The 23,511-nt window shown below is 47.5% G+C and overlaps 1 protein-coding gene across 4 annotated transcripts in view; it reads right to left on the reverse strand.

Annotated features, from left to right (window-relative positions):
- The window catches only part of LOC129869604 (ephrin type-A receptor 5), a 194,964-nt gene that overhangs the window by 169,158 nt on the left and 2,295 nt on the right, over positions 1-23,511 (reverse strand). For all 4 annotated transcript variants that reach the window (XM_055944183.1, XM_055944164.1, XM_055944155.1 and 1 more), the window contains exon 2: positions 20,173-20,237. In XM_055944183.1, the coding sequence (XP_055800158.1) occupies positions 20,173-20,237 (65 nt within the window). The remainder of the gene's footprint in view (positions 1-20,172; positions 20,238-23,511) is intronic.

A 23,511-nucleotide genomic window follows, 5' to 3' on the forward strand; every position in this document is an offset into this window, starting at 1 on the left:
TATGGTAACTAAAACACCCTCCATTCTCCTTCTATGGTAACAACACCCTCCATTCTCCTTCTATGGTAACTAAAACACCCTCCATTCTCCTTCTATGGTAACAACACCCTCCATTCTCCTTCTATGGTAACTAAAACACCCTCCATTCTCCTTCTATGGTAACTAAAACACCCTCCATTCTCCTTCTATGGTAACTGAAACACCCTCCATTCTCCTTCTATGGTAACTAAAACACCCTCCATTCTCCTTCTATGGTAACAACACCCTCCATTCTCCTTCTATGGTAACAACACCCTCCATTCTCCTTCTATGGTAACAACACCCTCCATTCTCCTTCTATGGTAACAACACCCTCCATTCTCCTTCTATGGTAACAACACCCTCCATTCTCCTTCTATGGTAACAACACCCTCCATTCTCCTTCTATGGTAACAACACCCTCCATTCTCCTTCTATGGTAACTAAAACACCCTCCATTCACCTTCTATGGTAACTAAAACACCCTCCATTCACCTTCTATGGTAACCAAAACACCTCCATTCACCTTCTATGGTAACTGAAACACCTCCATTCACCTTCTATGGTAACTAAAACACCCTCCATTCACCTTCTATGGTAACAACACCCTCCATTCTCCTTCTATGGTAACTAAAACACCCTCCATTCTCCTTCTATGGTAACAACACCCTCCATTCTCCTTCTATGGTAACTGAAACACCCTCCATTCTCCTTCTATGGTAACTGAAACACCCTCCATTCTCCTTCTATGGTAACTAAAACACCCTCCATTCTCCTTCTATGGTAACTGAAACACCCTCCATTCTCCTTCTATGGTAACTAAAACACCCTCCATTCTCCTTCTATGGTGACAACACCCTCCATTCTCCTTCTATGGTAACAACACCCTTCATTCTCCTTCTATGGTAACTGAAACACCCTCCATTCACCTTCTATGGTAACAACACCCTCCATTCTCCTTCTATGGTAACTAAAACACCCTCCATTCTCCTTCTATGGTAACTAAAACACCCTCCATTCTCCTTCTATGGTAACAACACCCTCCATTCTCCTTCTATGGTAACTAAAACACCCTCCATTCTCCTTCTATGGTAACAACACCCTCCATTCACCTTCTATGGTAACAACACCCTCCATTCTCCTTCTATGGTAACAACACCCTCCATTCTCCTTCTATGGTAACTAAAACACCCTCCATTCTCCTTCTATGGTAACAACACCCTCCATTCACCTTCTATGGTAACTAAAACACCCTCCATTCTCCTTCTATGGTAACAACACCCTCCATTCTCCTTCTATGGTAACTAAAACACCCTCCATTCTCCTTCTATGGTAACAACACCCTCCATTCACCTTCTATGGTAACTGAAACACCCTCCATTCTCCTTCTATGGTAACTAAAACACCCTCCATTCTCCTTCTATGGTAACAACACCCTCCATTCTCCTTCTATGGTAACTAAAACACGCTCCATTCTCCTTCTATGGTAACTGAAACACCCTTCATTCTCCTTCTATGGTAACAACACCCTCCATTCTCCTTCTATGGTAACTAAAACACCCTCCATTCTCCTTCTATGGTAACAACACCCTCCATTCTCCTTCTATGGTAACTAAAACACCCTCCATTCTCCTTCTATGGTAACTAAAACACCCTCCATTCTCCTTCTATGGTAACAACACCCTCCATTCTCCTTCTATGGTAACTGAAACACCCTCCATTCTCCTTCTATGGTAACTAAAACACCCTCCATTCTCCTTCTATGGTAACTAAAACACCCTCCATTCTCCTTCTATGGAAAAACAACACCCTCCATTCTCCTTCTATGGTAACTAAAACACCCTCCATTCTCCTTCTATGGTAACAACACCCTCCATTCTCCTTCTATGGTAACTAAAACACCCTCCATTCACCTTCTATGGTAACAACACCCTCCATTCTCCTTCTATGGTAACCAAAACACCTCCATTCTCCTTCTATGGTAACAACACCCTCCATTCTCCTTCTATGGTAACAACCCCCTCCATTCTCCTTCTATGGTAACTAAAACACCCTCCATTCTCCTTCTATGGTAACAACACCCTCCATTCACCTTCTATGGTAACAACACCCTCCATTCTCCTTCTATGGTAACAACACCCTCCATTCTCCTTCTATGGTAACAACACCCTCCATTCTCCTTCTATGGTAACAACACCCTCCATTCTCCTTCTATGGTAACTAAAACACCCTCCATTCTCCTTCTATGGTAACAACACCCTCCATTCACCTTCTATGGTAACAACACCCTCCATTCACCTTCTATGGTAACAACACCCTCCATTCTCCTTCTATGGTAACTAAAACACCCTCCATTCTCCTTCTATGGTAACTAAAACACCCTCCATTCTCCTTCTATGGTAACAACACCCTCCGTTCTCCTTCTATGGTAACAACACCCTCCATTCTCCTTCTATGGTAACAACACCCTCCATTCTCCTTCTATGGTAACAACACCCTCCATTCTCCTTCTATGGTAACTAAAACACCCTCCATTCTCCTTCTATGGTAACTAAAACACCCTCCATTCACCTTCTATGGTAACTAAAACCCCTCCATTCTCCTTCTATGGTAACTAAAACACCCTCCATTCTCCTTCTATGGTAACTAAAACACCCTCCATTCACCTTCTATGGTAACAACACCCTCCATTCTCCTTCTATGGTAACTAAAACACCCTCCATTCTCCTTCTATGGTAACTAAAACACCCTCCATTCTCCTTCTATGGTAACTAAAACACCCTCCATTCACCTTCTATGGTAACAACACCCTCTATTCTCCTTCTATGGTAACAACACCCTCCATTCTCCTTCTATGGTAACTGAAACACCCTCCATTCACCTTCTATGGTAACTAAAACACCCTCCATTCACCTTCTATGGTAACTAAAACACCCTCCATTCTCCTTCTATGGTAACAACACCCTCCATTCTCCTTCTATGGTAACAACACCCTCCATTCTCCTTCTATGGTAACTAAAACACCCTCCATTCTCCTTCTATGGTAACTAAAACACCCTCCATTCTCCTTCTATGGTAACTGAAACACCCTCCATTCACCTTCTATGGTAACTGAAACACCCTCCATTCTCCTTCTATGGTAACTAAAACACCCTCCATTCTCCTTCTATGGTAACTAAAACACCCTCCATTCTCCTTCTATGGTAACAACACCCTCCATTCACCTTCTATGGTAACTAAAACACCCTCCATTCTCCTTCTATGGTAACTAAAACACCCTCCATTCTCCTTCTATGGTAACAACACCCTCCATTCACCTTCTATGGTAACAACACCCTCCATTCACCTTCTATGGTAACTAAAACACCCTCCATTCTCCTTCTATGGTAACTGAAACACCCTCCATTCTCCTTCTATGGTAACAACACCCTCCATTCTCCTTCTATGGTAACAACACCCTCCATTCTCCTTCTATGGTAACTAAAACACCCTCCATTCTCCTTCTATGGTAACTAAAACACCCTCCATTCACCTTCTATGGTAACTAAAACACCCTCCATTCTCCTTCTATGGTAACTAAAACACCCTCCATTCTCCTTCTATGGTAACTAAAACACCCTCCATTCTCCTTCTATGGTAACAACACCCTCCATTCTCCTTCTATGGTAACAACACCCTCCATTCTCCTTCTATGGTAACAACACCCTCCATTCACCTTCTATGGTGACTAAAACACCCTCCATTCTCCTTCTATGGTAACTAAAACACCCTCCATTCTCCTTCTATGGTAACAACACCCTCCATTCTCCTTCTATGGTAACAACACCCTCCATTCTCCTTCTATGGTAACAACACCCTCCATTCTCCTTCTATGGTAACTAAAACACCCTCCATTCTCCTTCTATGGTAACAACACCCTCCATTCTCCTTCTATGGTAACAACACCCTCCATTCTCCTTCTATGGTAACTGAAACACCCTCCATTCTCCTTCTATGGTAACTAAAACACCCTCCATTCTCCTTCTATGGTAACTAAAACACCCTCCATTCTCCTTCTATGGTAACAACACCCTCCATTCTCCTTCTATGGTAACAACACCCTCCATTCTCCTTCTATGGTAACAACACCCTCCATTCTCCTTCTATGGTAACTAAAACACCCTCCATTCTCCTTCTATGGTAACTAAAACACCCTCCATTCTCCTTCTATGGTAACTAAAACACCCTCCATTCTCCTTCTATGGTAACTAAAACACCCTCCATTCACCTTCTATGGTAACAACACCCTCCATTCTCCTTCTATGGTAACAACACCCTCCATTCTCCTTCTATGGTAACAACACCCTCTATTCTCCTTCTATGGTAACAACACCCTCCATTCTCCTTCTATGGTAACAACACCCTCCATTCTCCTTCTATGGTAACTAAAACACCCTCCATTCTCCTTCTATGGTAACAACACCCTCCATTCTCCTTCTATGGTAACAACACCCTCCATTCTCCTTCTATGGTAACTAAAACACCCTCCATTCTCCTTCTATGGTAACTAAAACACCCTCCATTCTCCTTCTATGGTAACTAAAACACCCTCCATTCTCCTTCTATGGTAACAACACCCTCCATTCACCTTCTATGGTAACAACACCCTCCATTCTCCTTCTATGGTAACTAAAACACCCTCCATTCTCCTTCTATGGTAACTAAAACACCCTCCATTCACCTTCTATGGTAACTAAAACACCCTCCATTCTCCTTCTATGGTAACTAAAACACCCTCCATTCTCCTTCTATGGTAACTAAAACGCCTCCATTCACCTTCTATGGTAACTAAAACACCCTCCATTCTCCTTCTATGGTAACCAAAACGCCTCCATTCACCTTATATGGTAACAAAAAAGGTTCTACAGCTGCACCATCGAGAGCATCCTGACCGGTTGCATCACCGCCTGGTATGGCAACTGCTTGGCCTCTGACCGCAAGGCACTACAGAGGGTAGTGCGAACAGCCCAGTACATCACTGGGGCCAAGCTTCCTGTCATCCAGGACCTCCATACCAGGCGGTGTCAGAGGAAGGCCCTAAAAATTGTCAAAGACTCCAGCCACCCTAGTCATAGACTGTTGTATTTGCATTGCACTCCCCCCTCTTTTCCACAGCTGCTACTCTCTGTTGTTATCATCTATGCATAGTCACTTTAATAACTCTACCCACATGTACATATTACCTCAATTACATCGACTAACCGGTGCCCCCGCACATTCACTCTGTACCGGTACCCCCTGTATATAGTCTCGCTATTGTTATTTTACTGCTGCTCTTTAATTACTCGTTACTTTTATTTCTTATTCTTATCTGTATTTATTATTTTTTAAACTGCATTGTTCGTTAGGAGCTTGTAAGTAAGCATTTCACTGTAAGGTCTACACTTGTTGTATTCGGCGCACGTGACTAATGATATTTGATTTGATCAATCTGCACACAATACCGCATAATGACAAAGCGAAAATGGAAGAAGTTTGGAACAACCAAGACTCTTCCTAGAGCTGGCCGCTCGGCCAAACTGAGCAATCGGGGGGGGAAGGGCCTTGTCCCGAAGCCAGTTCTGCGTTGTCTTGGCTGTGTGCCAGACTGGGGCTAAGGTTCACCTTCCAACAAGACAATGACTCGAAGCACACAGCCAAGATAATGAAGGAGTGGCTTCGGGACAAGTCTCTGAATGTCCTTGAGTGGCGCAGCCAGAACCCGATCGAACGTCTCTGGACCAATGTGTCGGACAGACAGTCTGCCTGTCTGTCTACCTGTCTGCCTGTCTGTCTGCCTGTCTGCCTGCCTGCCTGTCTGTCTGCCTGTCTGTCTGTCTGCCTGTCTGTCTGTCTGTCTGTCTGTCTGTCTGTCTGTCTGCCTGCCTACATGCCTACCTACCTACCTACCTACATGCCTGCCTACCTACCTACCTACCTGCCTGCCTGCCTGCCTACCTACCTACCTACCTGTCTGCCTGCCTGCCTACCTGCCTGCCTGCACGTATCTGTGTGCAGTGCTGAGTCTGAGGTCTGGTTGGACCCCTGATGACACACCCAGCAAAGTAAAACACACACACACACACACACACACACACACACACACACACACACACACACACACACACACACACACACACACACACACACACTCAGCAAAGACCCCAGAGACAAATCCTCTTAACGCTGATAAACAGGATGTAAAGTAACAGGTTGGACTCGGCTTTAAAACAGATTAGGCAGACACAACGTAACAGACACTCACTCTAACAGCGAGTGCTTCCCAAACCCTACTCCCTATACAGTGTACTACAGTTGACGAGGGCCCTTTAAGGATCTGGTAAAAAAAGTACTCCACTATACAGTGAATATGGAGGCATTTAGGAAGCACCCGGGAAGATCTAACGAGGTTCCCAACGACTGGAGGTACAGACACACTCACACAGAGGGATTACCCAGGACGGACCGGCGATACACTGAGAGGACAAAACATTAGGACCACCTTCCTAATATTTAGTTACACCCCCCTTTGCCCGCAGAAAAGCTTCAATTTGCCTGGGCATGGACTCTACAAGGTGTCGAAAGCATTCCACAGGGATGCTGGCCCATGTTGACTCCAATACGTCCCACAGTCCTTTGGGTGGTGGACCATTCTTGATACACACGGGAAAATATTGAGCGTGAAAAACCCAGCAGTGTTGCAGTTCTTGACACACTCGGTGCGCCCGGCGCCATATCCCATCCAAAGAAACTTAAATATTTTGTCTTGCCCATTCACCGTCTGAATGACATACACAAGGCTTAACAATCCTTCTTTAACCCGTCTCCTCCCTCTTCATCTACACTGATTGAAGTGGATTTAACAGGTGACTTCAATTGGGGATCATAACTTTCACCTGGATTCACCTGGTCCGTCTATGTCATGTCAAAAGGTGTCCTTAATGTGTTGTATACTCAGTGTTAATGTCATGTCAAAAGGTTTCCTTAATGTGTTGTATACTCAGTGTTAATGTCATGTCAAAAGGTTTCCTTAATGTGTTGTATACTCAGTGTTAATGTCATGGCAAAAGGTTTCCTTAATGTGTTGTATACTCAGTGTTAATGTCATGGCAAAAGGTTTTCTTAATGTGTTGTATACTCAGTGTTAATGTCATGGCAAAAGGTTTTCTTAATGTGTTGTATACTCAGTGTTAATTGACCAGCGTCACTGGGTTTACCTTGTAATGTTTGTGTTTCTATCTAGAAATGGCGATCGTAAAGTTTATTAGTGTTGGCACTGTTAGAGATCTTTACTCCTCCTGTTGTCTGTACTATACAGACTGTTTCTGTAGACAAACTGTGTTTGATGATAACACAAAGCATTTCTTAACCTGACCTTTACCTTTTCTTCCTTCTTGCATCTTTTTATCCTTCTCTATTTCTTTACTCACTTCCTTTCACTCGTTACTCTCTATCCTCCTGTTCACTCCTCTGAATGCACCCTTCGCTGTTTCTCTCCCCGTTTAGCTCTCCCACTTGAACCCTGTAACTCACTCCAAGCCACTCCAAGCCATCACTATTTCTGGGGCTCAACTGTGCACTAAACATCACGGACACCAAACCCAAGTACTCAGTCCCTAGCCCCCCCCCCCCCCCCCAGCCCCTCAACACAGAATGAAAGATAAAGAAAGAGCTAAGAGAAAGAGAGAACTAAGAGAAAGAGCAGTCTGGACTGGTTGAAGCCGAGTGGGAAGGATTAAGGTGTTTCTACACTTCTACACTACTTCCTGCATTGCTTGCTGTTTAGGGTTTTAGGCTGGGGGTTTCTGTACAGCACTTTGAGATATCAGCTGATGAAAGAAGGGCAGTATAAATACATTTAATTTGATTATTTTAAAAGTGTTTAAGTCTGCGGTGAATCGTCATAATCAATACACTGGTAAAAGTCTACAGTTAAAACGCCGAGATAGCTACATGTACATATGTTATTGTCTCAATTGTATCAAAATGTCATTTTCATTGCTAGCTATTGTTAGCTAAAAGTCTACAGTTAAAACTGCCTTCAGAAAGTATTCAGACCCCTTGAATTTCTCCACATTTTGTTAAATGTTCAGTCTTATTCTAAAATGGATTAAATAAATAAAAATCCTCAGCAATCTACACACAATACCCCATAACGACATAACAATACCCCCTAATGACATCACAATACCCCCTAATGACATCACAATACCCCATAATGACATCGCAATACCCCATAATGACATCACAATACCCCATAATGACAAAGTGAAAACAGGTTTTTAGAAAAACAGAAATACCTTATTCTAACTCAGTATTCAGACCCTTTGCTATGAGACTCGAAATTGAGCTCAGGTGCATCCTGTTTCCATTGATCATCCTTGAGATGTTTCTAAATCTTGATTTTCAGTCCACATGTGGTAAATTCAGTTGATTGGACATGATTTGAAAAGGCACACACCTGTCTATATAAGGTCCCATAATTGACAGTGCATGTCAGAGAAAAAACCAAGGTATGAAATCACAGGAATTGTCCTCCCAGAAAGGATTGTGTCGAGGCACAGATCTGGGAAAGGGTACCAAAAACTGTTTGCAGCATTGAAGGTCCCGAAGAACACAGTGGCCTCCATCATTCTTAAATGGAAGAAGTTTGGAACCACCAAGACTCTTCCTAGACCTGGCCGCCTCCTCAAACTGAGCAATCGGGGGAGAAGGGCCTTGGTCAGGTATGTGACCAAGAACCCAATGGTCACTCTGACAGAGCTCCAGAGTTCCTCTGTGGAAATGGGAAAACCTTCCAGAAGGGCAACCATCTCTGCAGCACTCCACCAATCAGGCCTTTATGGTAGACTGGCCAGACGGAAGCCACTCCTCAGTAAAAGGCACATGACAAGACTCAGACCATGAGAAACAAGATTCTGTGTTCAGATGTAACCAAGATTCACGCCTGGAGGAAACCTGGTACCATCCCTACGGTGAAGCATTGTGGTGGCAGCATCATGCTGTGGGGATGTTTTCAGCGGCAGGGACTGGGAGACTAGTCAGGATCGAGGGAAATATGAACGGAGCAAAGTACAGAGAGATCCTTGAAGAAAACCTGCTCCAGAGCGCTCAGGACCTCAGACTGAGGCAAAGGTTCACCTTCCAAAAGGACAACAACACTAAGCACAAAACCAAGACAACGCATGAGTGGCTTCGGGACAAGTCTCTGAAAGTCTTTGAGTGGCGCAGCCAGAGCCCAGACTTGAACCAGATCGAACATCTCTGGAGAGACCTGAAAACAGCTGTGCATCGACGCTTCCCATTCAACCTGACAGAGCTTGAGAGGATCTGCAGAGAAAAATGGGAGAAACTCCCAAATACAGGTGTGTCAAGCTTGTAGCATCATACCCAAGAAAACTTGATGCTGTAATTGTTGCCAAAGGTGCTTCAACAAAGTACTGAGTAAAGAGTCAGAATACTTATGTAAATGTGACATTACATTTTTTTTTTATATAAATTTGCAAACATTTCTAAAAACCTGTTTTTACTTCATCATTATGCTGTATTGTGTGTAGATTGATGAGGGGATTTAAAAAAAAATTGATTATAGAATAAGTCTGTAATGTAACAAAATGTGGAAAAATTCAAGGGGTCTGAAAACTTTCTGAATGCCCTGGAGCTAGCTAGCAGTTGCATACAGTCACCGTTACAGCTCGCTTTATCCCGCAAAAAACAATTGTTTACAGATGGCTCATTGTGGGATGAAGCAACATTAACACTGTTAGCGGAGCAGTTAGCTCAGTTGATGCCTTGATAAGCTCCTTTCCTGAGGACGGCTCACCTCTCACAGTTCTGGGTGACTTTAACCTCCCCATGTCTACCTTTGACTCATTCCTCTCTGCCTCCTTCTTTCCACTCCTCTCCTCTTTTGACCTCACCCTCTCACCTTCCCCCCCTACTCACAAGGCAGGCAATACGCTTGACCTCATCTTTACTAGATGCTGTTCTTCCACTAACCTCATTGCAACTCCCCTCCAAGTCTCCGACCACTACCTTGTATCCTTTTCCCTCTCGCTCTCATCCAACACTTCCCACACTGCCCCTACTCGGATGGTATCGCGCCGTCCCAACCTCCGCTCTCTCTCCCCCGCTACTCTCTCCTCTTCCATCCTATCATCTCTTCCCTCTGCCCAAACCTTCTCCAACCTATCTCCTGATTCTGCCTCCTCAACCCTCCTCTCCTCCCTTTCTGCATCCTTTGACTCTCTATGTCCCCTATCCTCCAGGCCGGCTCGGTCCTCCCCTCCCGCTCCGTGGCTCGACGACTCATTGCGAGCTCACAGAACAGGGCTCCGGGCAGCCGAGCGGAAATGGAGGAAAACTCGCCTCCCTGCGGACCTGGCATCCTTTCACTCCCTCCTCTCTACATTTTCCTCTTCTGTCTCTGCTGCTAAAGCCACTTTCTACCACTCTAAATTCCAAGCATCTGCCTCTAACCCTAGGAAGCTCTTTGCCACCTTCTCCTCCCTCCTGAATCCTCCTCCCCCTCCCCCCCCCTCCTCCCTCTCTGCAGACGACTTCGTCAACCATTTTGAAAAGAAGGTCGACGACATCCGATCCTCGTTTGCTAAGTCAAACGACACCGCTGGTTCTGCTCACACTGCCCAACCCTGTGCTTTGACCTCTTTCTCCCCTCTCTCTCCAGATGAAATCTCGCGTCTTGTGACGGCCGGCCGCCCAACAACCTGCCCGCTTGACCCTATCCCCTCCTCTCTTCTCCAGACCATTTCCGGAGACCTTCTACCTTACCTCACCTCGCTCATCAACTCATCCTTGACCGCTGGCTACGTCCCTTCCGTCTTCAAGAGAGCGAGAGTTGCACCCCTTCTGAAAAAACCTACACTCGATCCCTCCGATGTCAACAACTACAGACCAGTATCCCTTCTTTCTTTTCTCTCCAAAACTCTTGAACGTGCCGTCCTTGGCCAGCTCTCCTGCTATCTCTCTCAGAATGACCTTCTTGATCCAAATCAGTCAGGTTTCAAGACTAGTCACTCAACTGAGACTGCTCTTCTCTGTATCACGGAGGCGCTCCGCACTGCTAAAGCTAACTCTCTCTCCTCTGCTCTCATCCTTCTAGACCTATCGGCTGCCTTCGATACTGTGAACCATCAGATCCTCCTCTCCACCCTCTCCGAGTTGGGCATCTCCGGCGCGGCCCACGCTTGGATTGCGTCCTACCTGACAGGTCGCTCCTACCAGGTGGCGTGGCGAGAATCTGTCTCCTCACCACGCGCTCTCACCACTGGTGTCCCCCAGGGCTCTGTTCTAGGCCCTCTCCTATTCTCGCTATACACCAAGTCACTTGGCTCTGTCATAACCTCACATGGTCTCTCCTATCATTGCTATGCAGACGACACACAATTAATCTTCTCCTTTCCCCCTTCTGATGACCAGGTGGCGAATCGCATCTCTGCATGTCTGGCAGACATATCAGTGTGGATGACGGATCACCACCTCAAGCTGAACCTCGGCAAGACGGAGCTGCTCTTCCTCCCGGGGAAGGACTGTCCGTTCCATGATCTCGCCATCACGGTTGACAACTCCATTGTGTCCTCCTCCCAGAGCGCTAAGAACCTTGGCGTGATCCTGGACAACACCCTGTCGTTCTCCACCAACATCAAGGCGGTGGCCCGTTCCTGTAGGTTCATGCTCTACAACATCCGCAGAGTACGACCCTGCCTCACACAGGAAGCGGCGCAGGTCCTAATCCAGGCACTTGTCATCTCCCGTCTGGATTACTGCAACTCGCTTTTGGCTGGGCTCCCTGCCTGTGCCATTAAACCCCTACAACTCATCCAGAACGCCGCAGCCCGTCTGGTGTTCAACCTTCCCAAGTTCTCTCACGTCACCCCGCTCCTCCGCTCTCTCCACTGGCTTCCAGTTGAAGCTCGCATCCGCTACAAGACCATGGTGCTTGCCTACGGAGCTGTGAGGGGAACGGCACCTCAGTACCTTCAGGCTCTGATCAGGCCCTACACCCAAACAAGGGCACTGCGTTCATCCACCTCTGGCCTGCTCGCCTCCCTACCACTGAGGAAGTACAGTTCCCGCTCAGCCCAGTCAAAACTGTTCGCTGCTCTGGCACCCCAATGGTGGAACAAACTCCCTCACGATGCCAGGACAGCGGAGTCAATCACCACCTTCCGGAGACACCTGAAACCCCACCTCTTCAAGGAATACCTAGGATAAAGCAATCCTTCTGCCCCCCCCCCCCCCCCCCCCCCCCCCCCCCCTTAAAAGATCTAGATGCACTATTGTAAAGTGGCTGTTCCACTGGATGTCATAAGGTGAATGCACCAATTTGTAAGTCGCTCTGGATAAGAGCGTCTGCTAAATGACTTAAATGTAAATGTAATGTAATGTTTCTGCTGTTAATGTTGATTGCTCATGTGCTAAGCCATGTATAACATGATGATAATCTTTGTTTACCAATTTGTCATGTTTAACTAGATGGCTACAAAAAATAGCCACTGTGGTGGGAATGCTAATTGTTAGCAAGCTAATCAAACCATATGTTACGTTATAGGGACACATGCTAAGTTGGCTAGCTAGCTAGCCACAATGAAATTATAGCTAAATAGCTATTGGATTATAGATTTTGAGGGTTGTTTTTTTTATATGCTCAACTAGATGGCGAGCTAGATCAATACCATTTTTATCTAGCTAGCTGGTAATTATGAAGCTAAATGTTTGCTAAATCTAGCTAGTTATCTTGTGTCTGTATTGCCATTGTTTGGCTGGATGGAGGTTCATTATGTTCAGGGCATTTTAGTAGCGCTGTAGTAGTCAACAGGCAATAACAAGCTACAGGACATTCATTCACGTTTTAACCTATTTTTCTGGACTTTGTCTTGTCTCCAGTACAAGGAGGTGATCGAAGGGGAACACGCAACACTTCAGGTGTGTTGTCTTTGTACTTTGAGCTTATTGCTTGAACTTGGGGGTCAATGAATGTTATTGCTGGAATGTAATGTTTTAATGTCTTGTCTATTTTAGTCTGCTTTCCTCCTTTACAGCTGTAACGGTCTGGAGCCTGGTGTTGTTGTGGCCAAAGAGGTTTCACTCAGATGGAACCAGGTTTCACTCCTTTACAGCTGTAATGGTCTGGAGCCTGGTGTTGTTGTGACCAAAGAGCTTTCACTCAGATGGAACCAGGTTTCACTCCTTTACAGCTGTAATGGTCTGGAGCCTGGTGTTGTTGTGACCAAAGAGCTTTCACTCAGATGGAACCAGGTTTCACTCCTTTACAGCTGTAATGGTCTGGAGCCTGGTGTTGTGACCAAAGAGCTTTCACTCAGATGGAACCAGGTTTCACTCCTTTACAGCTGTAATGGTCTGGAGCCTGGTGTTGTGACCAAAGAGCTTTCACTCAGATGGAACCAGGTTTCACTCCTTTACAGCTGTAACGGTCTGGAGCCTGGTGTTGTTGTGACCAAAGAGCTTTCACTCAGATGGAACCAGGTTTCACTCCTTTACAGCTGTAATGGTCTGGAGCCTGGTGTTGTGACCAAAGAGCTTTCACTCAGATGGAACCAGGTTTCACTCCTTTACAGCTGTAACGGTCTGGAGCCTGGTGTTGTTGTGACCAAAGAGCTTTCACTCAGATGGAACCAGGTTTCACTCCTTTACAGCTGTAATGGTCTGGAGCCTGGTGTTGTGACCAAAGAGCTTTCACTCAGATGGAACCAGGTTTCACTCCTTTACAGCTGTAACGGTCTGGAGCCTGGTGTTGTTGTGACCAAAGAGCTTTCACTCAGATGGAACCAGGTTTCACTCCTTTACAGCTGTAATGGTCTGGAGCCTGGTGTTGTGACCAAAGAGCTTTCACTCAGATGGAACCAGGTTTCACTCCTTTACAGCTGTAACGGTCTGGAGCCTGGTGTTGTGACCAAAGAGCTTTCACTCAGATGGAACCAGGTTTCACTCCTTTACAGCTGTAATGGTCTGGAGCCTGGTGTTGTGACCAAAGAGCTTTCACTCAGATGGAACCAGGTTTCACTCCTTTACAGCTGTAACGGTCTGGAGCCTGGTGTTGTTGTGACCAAAGAGGTGTAATGTTGACATCCTTCCTCCCAGAGATGTGAAAGCCGTCCCCCCGGACTGGACACAACCAGGCAAACATATATTTTTGAGAAGATCAAGACTTCTATATTGAAAAGCACATGGTCATTACATATATATTCTCAAAGAAATATGAAATATGTTCTCAGGCTAGATTACATTGTTAATATCATAACATGGCCTGAAGTTACTTCAAGGATCTGATGATATAGGCCTGCATATTGATCTTACTGTATATTTGTGTTATCTTTTGTATTTTGATTTTAACCTAAGCCTTTACGTGTTTTTGTGTTTTAGGTTTTTCTTAAATTGTAGGCTACTATTTTTAGCACTTGAAGTTAACAAAGTATTTTATTGTTGAAATCTTTTCTCGGTTTTTATTTATTTTACCTCACTGCTTTAGCTTTAGCACATAGCCACAGTCACATGTTCCAAAGGGAATTCTTTAAGAGATGCTTGGGTTTAACCTTTGTTTAACTAGGCAAGTCAGTTTGTAAAAATAAGAATTTGTTCCTATGACGGCCTACCCCCCTGGCCAAACCCGAACCCGGACGACGCTGGACCAATTGTGTTCCGCCCTATAGAGGGTGTAAACTATGCTAAATGGGCGTAAACAATGAACAGCACTGCAGCTGTTCAATGTGAAAGGTTATCTTTGTTATACAACATTAGTCAATGTAATATTGTTAATGGTTTGCCTGATGGGGAAACTCAGTGAGATAATGTTCAGAGAATCCATTTTGGCAATTTGGTGAAAGTATTCCTTTACTAAATATATGTTTCACAATGATTAATGTAGAGCAAGTGTGAAAACCACAGCAAAATGTCCTAAATGGGATTCTAAGTGTATCACCTTTTAAAGCTGCACCTTTTAAAGCTGCATTTCCTCCAACTACAGTGTATGATACACTATTTAGAAGCTCTGAGCCTCTACTTCCTCATGTTTCCTCCAACTACAGTGTATGATACACTATTTAGAAGCTCTGAGCCTCTACTTCCTCATGTTTCCTCCAACTACAGTGTATGATACACTATTTAGAAGCTCTGAGCCTCTACTTCCTCATGTTTCCTCCAACTACAGTGTATGATACACTATTTAGAAGCTCTGAGTCTCTACTTCCTTATGTTTCCTCCAACTACAGTGTATGATATGCCATTTAGAAGCTCTGTCTCTACTTCCTCATGTTTCCTCCAACTACAGTGTATGATATGCCATTTAGAAGCTCTGTCTCTACTTCCTCATGTTTCCTCCAACTACAGTGTATGATACACTATTTAGAAGCTCTGTCTCTACTTTCATCCAATGTAAAAACACAATTTGAAATGTTGCTACATAACACCGAATTTAGGTGGTGGGTCACGTTTGAGCCAATCCAAAGATGATTTCCTTGAGCTGAGACGCTTTTCTTCGATGTCTTAAATGATCAGACTATTCGTTTCACTTCTTGGAAAAAAATGTAATTGATGCAATTAATTTATGGGCCTATCAGGCTGGTCACTAGATCTCCCAGCACTCATGAGGATCAGAGCTGGCTCAGACTGCCCTTATCCTCTTCCCCCCCTCCCCTTCCCCCCCCTCCCCTTCCGCACCTCCTCTTCCCCTCCCCTTCTGCCCCTCCCCTTCTGCCCCTCCCCCCTCCCCTTCTGCCCCTCCCCTTCCACCCCTCCCTTATGGAGTCAATAAGAAATTAGTGTGAGGAAATATTCTGTGTAATTAGAAGCCTTAGCTGCGTGTCTCTGGAGACCTTAAAAACCCTGCCCTTCTCTCTCGCCCTTCCCTCTCTCCCTTCCCTCTCTCTCTCTCTCTCCCTTCCCTCTCTCTCTCTCTCTCCCTTCCCTCTCTCTCTCTCTCTCCCTTCCCTCTCTCTCTCTCTCTCCCTTCCCTCTCTCTCTCTCTCTCCCTTCCCTCTCTCTCCCTTCCTTCCCTCTCTCTCTCTCCCTTCCCTCTCTCTCTCTCTCCCTTCCTTCCCTCTCTCTCCCTTCCTTCCCTCCCTCTCTCCCTTCCCTCCCTCTCTCCCTTCCCTCCCTCTCTCCCTTCCCTCCCTCTCTCCCTTCCCTCTCTCTCTCCCCTCCCTCTCTCCCTTCCTTCCCTCTCTCCCTTCCTTCCCTCTCTCCCTTCCTTCCCTCTCTCCCTTCCCTCCCGCTCTCTCTTCTTCCCTCCCGCTCTCTCTTCTTCCCTCCCGCTCTCTCTTCTTCCCTCCCGCTCTCCCTTCTTCCCTCCCGCTCTCCCTTCTTCCCTCCCGCTCTCCCTTCTTCCCTCCCGCTCTCCCTTCTTCCCTCCCGCTCTCCCTTCTTCCCTCCCGCTCTCCCTCCCTCTCTCCCGCTCTCCCTCCCTCTCTCCCTTCCCTCCCTCTCTCTCTCCCTTCCCTCCCTCCCGCTCTCTCTCCCTTCCCTCCCTCCCGCTCTCTCTCCCTTCCCTCCCGCTCTCTCTCCCTTCCCTCCCGCTCTCTCTCCCTTCCCTCCCGCTCTCTCTCCCTTCCCTCCCGCTCTCTCTCCCTTCCCTCCCGCTCTCTCTCCCTTCCCTCCCGCTCTCTCTCCCTTCCCTCCCGCTCTCTCTCCCTTCCCTCCCTCTCTCTCTCCCTTCCCTCCCTCTCTCTCTCCCTTCCCTCTCCCTCTCTCTCTCTCCCTTCCCTCTCCCTTCCCTCTCTCTCTCTCCCTTCCCTCTCTCTCTCTCCCTTCCCTCTCTCTCTCTCCCTTCCCTCTCTCTCTCTCCCTTCCCTCTCTCTCTCTCCCTTCCCTCTCTCTCTCTCCCTTCCCTCTCTCTCTCTCTCCCTGCCCTCTCTCTCTCTCTCCCTGCCCTCTCTCTCTCTCCCTTCCCTCTCTCTCTCTCTCTCCCTTCCCTCTCTCTCTCTCTCCCTGCCCTCTCTCTCTCTCTCCCTTCCCTCTCTCTCTCTCCCTTCCCTCTCTCTCTCCCTTCCCTCTCTCTCTCTCTCCCTTCCCTCTCTCTCTCCCTTCCCTCTCTCTCTCCCTTCCCTCTCTCTCTCCCTTCCCTCTCTCTCTCCCTTCCCTCTCGCTCCCTCTTCCCTCCCGCTCCCTCTTCCCTCCCGCTCTCCCTTCCCTCCCGCTCTCCCTTCCCTCCCGCTCTCCCTTCCCTCCCGCTCTCCCTTCCCTCCCGCTCTCTCTTCCCTCCCGCTCTCTCTTCCCTCCCGCTCTCTCTTCCCTCCCGCTCTCTCTTCCCTCCCGCTCTCTCTTCCCTCCCGCTCTCTCTTCCCTCCCGCTCTCTCTTCCCTCCCTCCCTTCCTTCCCTCCCTCCTCTCTCTCCCTTCCTTCCCTCTCTCCCTTCCTTCCCTCTCTCCCTTCCTTCCCTCTCTCCCTTCCTTCCCTCTCTCCCTTCCCTCTCTCCCTTCCTTCCATCTCTCTGACTATGAGAGGTCTGTCTGTTGTTCAATCGCCTCGGAGATTCCCAACGCTGACCTGTTATATCCCAAACAGTAGTAACAAGCATCATCCTTTGACCTGCTATATCCCAAACACTACTAACAAGCATCATCCTTTGACCTGCTGCATCCCAAACAGTACTAACAAGCATCATCCTTTGACCTGCTGCATCCCAAACAGTACTAACAAGCATCATCCTTTGACCTGCTATATCCCAAACAGTACTAACAAGCATCATCCTTTGACCTGCTATATCCCAAACAGTAGTAACAAGCATCATCCTTTGACCTGCTATATCCCAAACAGTACTAACAAGCATCATACTTTGATTGCGAGTTTTGTTGTGTTTATTCTGTTGAAACAGTTGCCGACATAGCTGGGGCTGAGCTGGGTTGGGGCTGAGCTGGGGCTGAGCTGGGTTGGGTTGGGGCTGAGCTGGAGCTGGGCTGAGCTGGGTTGGGGCTGAGCTGGGGTTGAGCTGGGTTGGGGCTGAGCTGGGGCTGAGCTGGGTTGGGTTGGGGCTGAGCTGGAGCTGGGCTGAGCTGGGTTGGGGCTGAGCTGGGACTGAGCTGGGTTGGGTTGGGGCTGAGCTGAGGTAGAGCTGGGGTGGAGCTGGCTGAGCTGGGTTGGGTTGGGGCTGAGCTGGGGTAGAGCTGGGGTGGAGCTGGGCTGAGCTGGGTTGGGTTGGGGCTGAGCTGGGTTGGGGCTGAGCTGGGGTTGAGCTGGGTTGGGGCTGAGCTGGGGCTGAGCTGGGTTGGGTTGGGGCTGAGCTGGAGCTGGGCTGAGCTGGGTTGGGGCTGAGCTGGGGCTGAGCTGGGTTGGGTTGGGGCTGAGCTGAGGTAGAGCTGGGGTGGAGCTGGGCTGAGCTGGGTTGGGTTGGGGCTGAGCTGGGGTAGAGCTGGGGTGGAGCTGGGCTGAGCTGGGTTGGGTTGGGGCTGAGCTGGGTTGGGTTGGGGCTGAGCTGGGGTAGAGCTGGGGTGGAGCTGGGCTGAGCTGGGTTGGGTTGGGGCTGAGCTGGGTTGGGTTGGGGCTGAGCTGGGGTAGAGCTGGGGTGGAGCTGGGCTGAGCTGGGTTGGGTTGGGGCTGAGCTGGGTTGGGTTGGGGCTGAGCTGGGGTAGAGCTGGGGTGAAGCTGGGCTGAGCTGGGTTGGAGCTGGGTTGGGTTGGGGCTGAGCTGGGGTAGAACTGGGGTGGAGCTGGGCTGAGCTGGGTTGGGGCTGAGCTGAGCTGGGGTTGAGCTAGGGTGGAGCTGGGCTGAGCTGGGGCTGAGCTGGGCTGAGCTGGGTTAGGCTGGGGTTGAGCTGGGGCTGAGCTGGGGCTGAGCTGGGGCTGAGCTGGGTTGGGGCTGAGCTGGGTTGGGGCTGAGCTGGGTTGGGGCTGAGCTGGGTTGGGGCTGAGCTGGGTTGGGGCTGAGCTGGGGCTGAGCTGGGTTGGGGCTGAGCTGGGGCTGAGCTGGGTTGGGGCTGAGCTGGGTTGGGGCTGGGCTGGGGCTGAGCTGGGGTTGGGGCTGAGCTGGGGTTGAGCTGGGTTGGGGCTGAGCTGGGGTTGAGCTGGGGTTGAGCTGGGGTTGAGCTGGGGCTGAGCTGGGGCTGAGCTGGGTTGGGGCTGAGCTGGGTTGGGGCTGAGCTGGGTTGGGGCTGAGCTGGGTTGGGGCTGAGCTGGGTTGGGGCTGAGCTGGGGTTGAGCTGGGTTGGGGCTGGGCTGGGGCTGAGCTGGGGTTGGGTCTGAGCTGGGGTTGAGCTGGGTTGGGGTTGAGCTGGGTTGGGGTTGAGCTGGGTTGGGGCTGAGCTGGGGTTGAGCTGGGGCTGAGCTGGGGTTGAGCTGGGTTGGGGTTGAGCTAGGTTGGGGCTGAGCTGGGGTTGAGCTAGGTTGGGGCTGAGCTGGGGTTGAGCTAGGTTGGGGCTGAGCTGGGTTTGGGCTGAGCTGGGGTTGAGCTAGCTTGGGGCTGAGCTGAGCTGGGGTTGAGCTAGGTTGGGGCTGAGCTGGGTTTGGGCTGAGCTGGGTTTGGGCTGAGCTGGGTTGGGGCTGAGCTGGGGCTGAGCTGGGGTTGAGCTGGGGTTGAGCTGGGTTTGGGCTGAGCTGGGGTTGAGCTAGGTTGGGGCTGAGCTGGGGTTGGGCTGGGGTTGAGCTGGGGTTGAGCTAGGTTGGGGCTGAGCTAGGTTGGGGCTGAGCTGGGGTTGGGGCTGAGCTGGGGTTGGGCTGGGGTTGAGCTAGGTTGGGGCTGAGCTGGGGCTGACCTGGGGCTGAGCTGGGGCTAAGGTGGGGTTGAGCTAGGTTGGGGCTGAGCTGGGTTGAGCTAGGTTGGGACTGAGCTGGGTTTAGCTGGGTTGGGGCTGAGCTGGGTTGAGCTAGGTTGAGCTGGGGCTGAGCTGGGGCTGAGCTGGGGTTGGGCTGGGGTTGAGCTGGGGCTGAGCTGGGGCTGAGCTGGGGCTAAGGTGGGGTTGAGCTAGGTTGGGGCTGAGCTGGGTTGAGCTAGGTTGGGGTTTAGCTGGGTTGAGCTGGGGCTGAGCTGGGGCTGAGCTGGGGTTGGGGTTGAGCTGGGGTTGGGCTGGGGCTGAGCTGGGTTGAGCTGGGACAGACACTGATGAGGATTGGTCCAGGCAGACTGAAAAGGAGACTGAGTTTGTGTGAGCATTTATGAAGTACCACTCACTCCATTCTTTGGGTAGGCGATCCACCCAAGGTCCCCCATGACAGAGCGAGAGTCCAGTAAATTCACTGCAGAAACACAGGAAGGACACAGTTAGTATGTACAACACATTTGGGAAGATTTTAAATGAAAAACACTTTTTCCACATAACCCAAATTATAGTGATCATTCTGTGAGCCATACAATAGACAGACCTACTGGTAACTGATCAGTATAGACAGACCTACTGGAAACTGATCAGTATAGACAGACCTACTGGTAACTGAACAGTATAGACAGACCTACTGGAAACTGAACAGTATAGACAGACCTACTGGTAACTGATCAGTATAAACAGTATAGACAGACCTACTGGTAACTGAACAGTATAGACAGACCTACTGGAAACTGAACAGTATAGAGAGACCTACTGGAAACTGATCAGTATAGACAGACCTACTGGAAACTGATCAGTATAGACAGACCTACTGGTAACTGAACAGTATAGACAGACCTACTGGTAACTGATCAGTATAGACAGACCTACTGGTAACTGATCAGTATAGACAGACCTACTGGTAACTGAACAGTATAGACAGACCTACTGGTAACTGATCAGTATAGACAGACCTACTGGTAACTGAACAGTATAGACAGACCTACTGGTAACTGATCAGTATAGACAGACCTACTGGTAACTGAACAGTATAGACAGACCTACTGGTAACTGAACAGTATAGACAGACCTACTGGTAACTGATCAGTATAGACAGACCTACTGGTAACTGAACAGTATAGACAGACCTACTGGTAACTGATCAGCATAGACAGACCTACTGGTAACTGAACAGTATAGACAGACCTACTGGTAACTGAACAGTATAGACAGACCTACTGGTAACTGAACAGTATAGACAGACCTACTGGTAACTGATCAGTATAAACAGTATAGACAGACCTACTGGTAACTGATCAGTATAGACAGGCCTACTGGTAACTGATCAGTATAAACAGTATAGACAGACCTACTGGAAACTGATCAGTATAGACAGACCTACTGGAAACTGATTAGTATAGACAGACCCACGGATAACTGAACAGTATAGACAGACCTACTGGTAACTGATCAGTATATACAGTATAGACAGACCTACTGGTAACTGATCATTATAGACAGACCTACTGGTAACTGAACAGTATTGACAGAGCTAGTGAATAGTATAATAGTACTGACAGAGATAGTGAATAGTATAACAGACCTGACAGAGATAGTGAATAGTATAAGAGACCTGACAGAGATAGTGAATAGTATAACAGACCTGACAGAGATAGTGAATAGTATAAGAGACCTGACAGAGATAGTGAATAGTATAACAGACCTGACAGAGGTAGTGAATAGTATAACAGACCTGACAGGGCTAGTGAATAGTATAACAGACCTGACAGAGGTAGTGAATAGTATAACAGACCTGACAGAGATAGTGAATAGTATAATAGTACTGACAGAGATAGTGAATAGTATAATAGTACTGACAGGGCTAGTGAATAGTATAACAGTACTGACAGAGATAGTGAATAGTATAACAGACCTGACAGGGTTAGTGAATAGTATACCAGTACTGACAGGGCTAGTGAATAGTATAACAAACCTTTGCAAAATGTTGCTGAAGAATCATGACCGATATGTTAAGGGCACAACGACCATTGCCTTCACCAATGAAACGTCATCATTCATTCACCAATGAAACGTCATCATTCATTCACCAATGAAACGTCAACATTCATTCACCAATGAAACGTCATCATGCCTTCACCAATGAAACGTCATCATTCAATCACCAATGAAACGTCAACATTCATTTACCAATGAAACGCCAACATTCATTTACCAATGAAACGCCAACATGCCTTCACCAATGAAACGCCATCATTCCTAGCATAACAAACTGTCTATTTAAAGTTTCTGAAAGTAGGTCTTTGGTTTGTTCCAGCTGATTGGCAGGCAGGCTAACAGACACTGTCTAGTTCTCCAGATAGAACCGTGCCCTTAGGAACATATCCTAAATCCTAATTAGGAGAAATGGTAGAAATACGTCGTAGTGAATTCGATGATAACAGGGAGGTCTTTCTCCAAAGAGAAGATGTAAGGAGATCCTCTTGGCGTACATCAATAGACGACAGGAGAACCCTTTTCCCCGTAGTGAAACTAAGTGTGTATTATTCTCATAGTCAGAGAATTCAGATGATTCACGGTGGTTGTCACCATTGAATCAAATCAAATGTTATTGGTCACATACACGTGGTTAACAGATGTTACTGTGAGTGTAGCGAACTGCTTCTAGGTCCGACAGCAATATCTAACATATACTGACCTACTCCCAGAGTGGAGACAAGGACATGAGAAGGTAGTAGTGTATTTGTCTACATTACGTTCAGCAGAAAAGGACGAATGTTTTAAACAGCAAATCCTCCCCCAGAGTCCAATAGAAGCAAATTCATTCGTAATACTTGTTTGAATGGACATCTCTTTATCCATACAGTGTGTAACGATTTAAAAATCTAAGAGAAATATTTCACGTGGGAGAGTTATGGTGTTACTTCACTAAATCACTGTGGATGTATTGTTTTGACGGCAAATCCTATCTGAATGTCCCAGAAGTGCTCTTCTTTGGACCAGAACCTTATGAGCCCAAGTGCACTATATAGGGAATAGGGTTCCATAGGGCTCTGGTCTAAAGTAGTGCACTATATAGGGAATAGGGTTCCATAGGGCTCTGGTCTAAAGTAGTGCACTATATAGGGAATAGGGTTCCATAGGGCTCTGGTCTAAAGTAGTGCACTATATAGGGAATAGGGTTCCATAGGGCTCTGGTCTAAAGTAGTGTACTATATAGGGAATAGGGTTCCATTTGGCTCTGGTGTAAAGTAATGGGCTATATAGGGAACATTTTCCATTTGGGCCACACAGCCTCTGAATCAGACCATTAGGCTGAATTCCTGTGGGGTTAGGGTGCTGTTATGTAGTGATGCTGTTTGTTAGGCCCAGTCATCATCAGCTGGAGTTATTCAACTGCAGCACACACACACACACACACAGGTCTCAATATGTGACAGAATGTCAAGAAATATAATGGACGGAATGCCAAGAAATATAATGGACGGAATGTCAAGAAATATAATGGACGGAATGTCAAGAAATATAATGGACGGAATGTCAAGAAATATAATGGACGGAATGTCAAGAAATATAATGGACGGAATGTCAAGAAATATAATGGACGGAATGTCAAGAAATATAATGGACGGAATGTCAAGAAATATAATGGACGGAATGTCAAGAAATATAATGGACGGAATGTCAAG

The sequence above is a fragment of the Salvelinus fontinalis genome, chromosome 2 (assembly GCF_029448725.1).
Source record: "Salvelinus fontinalis isolate EN_2023a chromosome 2, ASM2944872v1, whole genome shotgun sequence".
In the NCBI taxonomy this organism is placed as follows: Eukaryota; Metazoa; Chordata; class Actinopteri; order Salmoniformes; family Salmonidae; genus Salvelinus; species Salvelinus fontinalis.